Here is a 6,000-nt window from a genome sequence, read left to right as displayed (position 1 = left end):
CAGGCATGAAAGAATACCAGGATGACTAAGGCAGATGACATTTCAAAAAACAGAATGTTTTCATTTGCAAAATACTAAATCACTTCAAAAAATGCAGAGAGAGAGAGAGAAAATAAACGAAGAGTTCTGCTACCAAATAATAACGCTCGTCTCCCATTTTGCAACCGGCTGCATAAGTTAACGTTTTGGTGGAAAAACAGTGAATATATTTTTATTCAATTCAAAAAAAAGAAAGAAACTGAAATCTATTTTCTAGCATACTGTACAAAGCTGTTCCCTCTGTCTTGCAGCTCTCATTCTTCCAAAGCTTTCGTTTTGATACGTGACGTGAACGAACAGCGTGATGGTGAGAAACGCAAGCAGAAGCATAAACGTTATAAACAGGCTCACGACATAAACACTCCAAAACTCTGAGCCACCAAAGCCATTGAACAGAAAAAACAACATCATCAGATCAAATGAACAAAGACCGAAAAAGAAAGAAAAATGTCAAAACGAAACAAAAAAAATGTACAAAAAGGCACGTAATATCCCAGTGCTTCTGTACTGTGAGATTCAAGTGTAACTTAGCATTCATTTAACGTTCTTTAAGCGTTCCTTCATACGTTTCGTACCGATGATCCTTCAAACTTAGGCGAAAAAATCCTGGACTGAAGCAAACCTAGGCAGATTTCCTTCATAAGACCCCCTTGCGTCAACAACTGAGGGCCTCGGAGAGACCTGGTTTTGTTTCCATGGTGATCTTCCTTCCACTTTCTTGTCTCTTTAGGGTATATTGGTTTCTTCATTGTTTCAATTCTGCACACTGTCCACGTCCTGCAATTAAAAAAAAAGTGCCACACTGTTTGTTTTTTTGATGTTGTTTCTTTTCATTTTCCTCCTCCTCCGGTTCTTCCTTCTCTTTCTGTGCTCCTGCGGTGATGGCGTAAGCTAGTCGTCGTTGCCTCCGTACATGTCGGCGAGTTTGCGGAAGCGAGGGCCCCAGTCGTTGAGGTAGTCATAGTCCTGGTCGCCTCCGCTGCTCGAGGAGTGAAGGGAGCTGAGCGATCCGGCCGTGGAGCCGCTGCCCTCGTAGTCGAAGACCAGCAGGGAGTCGTACGGAGGGGCCGTGGGATCGGTGTCGGCCGCCTTCAGACCCTAGGGAACATGACCACAACGGATGTGCTTTTAAAATAGACACGCTTCAAATATAGCACATGATCATACAAGCGTTTTCTTGTCCGATTACTCATCTGGTACAACGTGTTGCTGTTTAAGTGAAGAAGAGGGGGATGGGATGGAGAAATAGAAGGAACAAACAGAGGAGGAGGAGGGGAGATGGGAGGAGAGGGAAGTGGAGAAGGATTGGGGTCGCCGTGCAAACAGATGCTGGGCTCTGGAACAGGCTAAAGCGTTTATTTATAAGCGGCTGCGTTCTGGTAACGCCACAGCTAAGCGCAGTCTGAGCTCGCACAATTAAACAATGAAACACTGAATACACTGTCAGGGCACTGGATGAGAAACAACTAAAGTGAGAAGAGGAAGGAAGGAAGGAGGAAGGAGTGACAATAGAACTGAAACCCATTAAGTAGAAACTGTGTGTGAGAGCCATTTCACATGCTGCTGCACTATTCTCTACTGTTTTGTAAAATGTGCAGGTGAATCCAAAATTTAAATGAACACAAAGACCACTGTGTACTGGCCATTATTTCCTGCTATGAAATAATGTGTCTCGCCTCTCAGGAAATCTGCAGTCTCTCCAACATTTAAAATGACCCTCTGAAGTTTAACCTATGAAGTTCCTCATAAAATGAATTTATAAGAATATGGTAATCTTTAAACATTATAAATACTAATATATTAACCTTGTTTATTTTATTTTCATCAGGTCCCGACAGGTCGTAATACACACACGATTCTACCGTTATATTTAGCATTACAGCATAACAACCTGACACAAAAGGTTGTGCTTCCTGTTTTTTTTTTTTTCCCTTTTTTTTGCACTATGATTGCACAATTGTATTTTAAGTAAATCAATCCAATGATGGTGGAGGGGGTATGGAGTGTGGGCACCCAATGGAAGAAACATGAATCCTATACATGCATGTTTTGTCTGTAATAATAACAAAAACGATACAAATATTTAAAAAAAAACTGTATGATGTACTTCTTCAGCCAAACAAGCTGATGTGTGGAAAAGCTAGCATTCGAACCGTAGTAGTGAAAACGAGTAGAAGTAGGTATGTAATACAGCATTTCCGATGTAACTTTAGATAGATAATGCAACAGAAGCAAAAACATTCATAGACAAGATCGCATGTCTACCTAGACAACATTTTGGGGTAGATTCAAACGTTTGATTTACATGTGCCCAAACAATTTTGGTAGTGAATCGAACATCCAAATGCATGTTGAATTTGAATGTTTAAAATGCCTCTGGTGCCCAAAAATGCGGTCTAGGTAGGCAGCTCACTTGGGTCTGAAACACCGCCATATTGTACAAATAAAGTTCTATTCTTAGCATAACACTATCCAGACAGAGTGCTAACACAGACTAAACACTGTATAGACGTTCAGCTGACATAATTCTGGATCCTGAAGTCGCTTGTCTAAACAAATCTTTCTGCAGACATAAAACGACTATAAACAAAACTCATAAGTGACAATAATTTCTTTTCAAGTTCGAATGCTAAATTTCTTTAAAATACAGTTTGGTCGAAACGATTGGCAAATGCTGATGTGTAAAAAGCCAATCTGTCTTTTAAGTGAGGTTGCTTAAATTTAGCAGTAATGCATTACCTGATTTAAGGAGTTTCTTGCTAATCTCACCCTGCTTTGAGTGCAGTCGCACTGCTTAGAGCATGTGTGCGGGGAGGGCGTGCATCCACAGACTGTAGCATGAGTTATTGGATCCCTGAGCCTGGCTAATGATCAACAAAACTAAAAGGACCTTGGTCCAATTAACCAATCAATCACCATTAAGTCTTATCACTGGTGCCATCGAGCCATTTTATATGAAGAGCGGACACACGGCGTACCTCGTGGATGAACTCTCCTATGTCTCCGGGATGGGGTGCGGCCGAGCGGATGGGATAGTTCGGATGCTCGGAGTGCATCGGTCGCTCGTCCATCCGGCGGATCCCGACGGGCTTGATCATGTCTGGCTCCAGAGTATCGGGCTGCTGCAGCTGGCTCAGATCATAGTCCTGAAGAAACACAGATAGACAATCACAAACAGGGTTAGAAGTCTGCTTAAAAGCCCTTGGTCTTCTGGAAACATCTGCATGCAAAACAAGGAACGTTTTCACTATAGTAATGCAATTTAAATTCGCTTTGTTCCATATGAAGGACATTCAAGTGGGTTTTCTTTTCAGAAGTTAGCTAAATTTGATAAAACCTTCCTATGGGAAAATTGGGAACAGTCCATATTTGGAATGAAAATACTTAAAGTACAACTAAAAAACTTGAATCTTGATGTAAAATAAACATATTCTTTATTCATACTGATATTTCATTTCTTTTAGGTCAGCGAGTGGTCTTTGTATCGATAGCTTAGACTTCTCATCAGGCGCTATAAGCAAATAACTAGAAGAATAACAAAGTGCAGTAAAAAGTACAACTATTTGCGCTACAAACCAGTGTGTTTATGACTAAGATGATACATTAAAATAATGTTACCAGTTCGCCATGTCAAGCCACAAATCAGACTGTTTTTATACTGCTGAAATAACTGGAAGCACATTTAAGTTACAAATGGCGACGCCTGCTGTTACGTTAAATATAAGGTGGATAAAAACAATCAAACTCTATAGTATTTCCTCCTTTACATAGCTAGCCGATAGCTGAAGGTATGTTTCGATTTGCCGCTACATTTTGAAATCAGCAGGGTCGGTGTAATACAAACTTTGTATGGCGCACACACACATGCCTGTAATTGACTGCACTAATTGGTTGGTCCACTATGTGGCAATACTCACAGTTGGCTCGCTGTTTTCAAGAACTACTTGAAGAAGACGATGGAAAATGCCATTAAAAATAACCAAAGAAGAAGGTGGAAACAACAAAAATGGATATGCAAGAGGTTAGAATATACCCACGACAAGTTTGAAAGATGACATGTCTGTAAGTACTCATGGTCCATGGAGTATTACTTTGAAAAGTTAGAACACTCTGCCATGCGCAAGATGAAGAGGCAGGTGGAAAAAATACAGTGTACCCCAATTTAATGTTTGAATTAAAATTTAATAAAAATGCCAAATGGTTTCTCTGGGGGTTTAGAGAGTAGAAAATATCAATAACTCATGAAACCATAAAAAAGTCGGTAACACTTTATTTTAAGGTGCTTGTAATAAGCAGTAATTAACAGTTAATACGACACTTATAAGACCTTATAAGATGCATATAAGATGCATATAAGCATTAACTACTTCATATAAGGGTTAATTAAAGGTCCAGGCCCTGAAGAGATCAGGGAAACTACTCCCTCTTGGGAAGGTCAATTTTTAAGTGACTTTGTGTTACCATTTACGTTTGTCCGGCTGTTCTAAAAGTGCAATGTATTGATACTTGAGACATTTATTTTTTAATTTAATTTATTTATTATAATTAGTTAATGCTTATATACATCTTATATGCATCTTATAAGGTCTTATAAGTGTCTTATTAACTGTTAATTACTGCTTATTACAAGCACCTTAAAATAAAGTGTTACCAAAAAGTCTTCAAAATGATAAAACTGAATGTGTGTGTGTGAGCATTGAGACACTTTACAAGTGCAAATGCAAAAATATGTGCTCACACCACCAGGCAAAGCAGGAACGGTTTCATCGATTTAAAATGAGTCTCTAGCATACTATGACTTGTAATCAGCATTACTTGCAAAATGAGTGCTGAAAATTTGTCATTGTGATTTCAAACCGCATTACGCAGCTCAAATTAAAATGGTGAAGATTTAACGACTGCTTAAAATCAACATTTTTAACATGTTTTTATTAAACAAGCTAGATGGTCTCAAGTTATTCTGAGCTGAAATAATTGTGTATGCCCAGCAGCAATAGCAGTAGAGAGGGAGCGCATGTACCTGGTCTTCCTCTCCGCCGCCCTCCTCGTCGTATTTGAGTATGTTGTCTCGCACGTCGTCCTCTGGATCGATCAGCAGCTGCTTGGCCTGTCTCTCTTTATCCCGTCTCTTCATCCACATCACAAACATCAACACCAGCACTGCAGAGAGACAGAAAGTGAGAGAGAGAGAGATCCATATAAAACGAGCAAAATGACTTGAGATCAGACAGTTATAGGTGCAGTGTGTAATTTTTAGCACAACCAACCAAAATTTACATTTCTCCTAGCTCCACCCCCTCAGTTTCTGTTACTTCCTCAGACAAGCTTCGGAGATTTCCGTGAGGGGTGTGATTTTTCAGTAAAATGAGCGCATAAGATAGTAAAAATTGGATTGATATTATTCAGCTATTCTGTGACACTGCAAAGTAAAACTAGAGATGGAGAATCAGAGTTCTGCAAGAGATAATCATAAGCTGCTATGTTTCCATCCAAGTTCCAAATTTAATTTTACCTGAAAACAGTTCCTACATCCCATGTGTTTGAGAACAAAGTTTTCACTTACATAGGAGTTTGAGCAAAATAGAAATGGAAGTTGTGGCCATTGGGAAACTACTGTGGCTCTTTTATTAAATGTAATAAGTTACTTTAGAGTGCAGAGACATTCTGACAAAAATGTCCTCATCGCTAGTGAATGGAGGTGGTAGATGCCTTATTTTTGAGAGGCGACGGCATGTCATACAGTTTTGATGGTGACAGTAGCCAATCATTTTGATAACAGGCTTTGGCAGCGTTTCATTAAGACTAGAACCATATTTATGCAATGAGATTGGTCCAAAGCGAATTATTCACAATACTTGTTTATGCGCCTCTAGAAATTTATTCTATAAATGTTTCCATTGTAGTTTGTGTTTATGTCTTCTTACTGAACAAAGCATTTATCCACCTCAAGTGTGCTTATAA

At 39.3% G+C, this 6,000-nt stretch overlaps 1 protein-coding gene across 1 annotated transcript in view; it reads right to left on the bottom strand.

Annotated features, from left to right (window-relative positions):
• Positions 1-269: 269 nt before the first annotated feature.
• cdh2 (cadherin 2, type 1, N-cadherin (neuronal)) overlaps positions 270-6,000 on the bottom strand; it is a 50,310-nt gene continuing 44,579 nt past the window's right edge. Inside the window, exons 14-16 of the mRNA XM_056266456.1 lie at positions 5,060-5,199; positions 3,018-3,185; positions 270-1,137 (exon numbers count right to left, since the gene is read on the bottom strand). Of these exons, the coding sequence (XP_056122431.1) occupies positions 931-1,137; positions 3,018-3,185; positions 5,060-5,199 (515 nt within the window). The 3' untranslated portion in view covers positions 270-930. The remainder of the gene's footprint in view (positions 1,138-3,017; positions 3,186-5,059; positions 5,200-6,000) is intronic.

Source organism: Rhinichthys klamathensis, unplaced genomic scaffold (genome assembly GCF_029890125.1).
Source record: "Rhinichthys klamathensis goyatoka isolate OS25496 unplaced genomic scaffold, OSU_Roscu_1.1 h1tg000248l_1, whole genome shotgun sequence".
Lineage (NCBI taxonomy): Eukaryota > Metazoa > Chordata > Actinopteri > Cypriniformes > Leuciscidae > Rhinichthys > Rhinichthys klamathensis.
The sequence above is the reverse complement of the archived record's forward strand: the minus strand, read 5'-3'. Positions and strand labels throughout refer to the sequence as shown.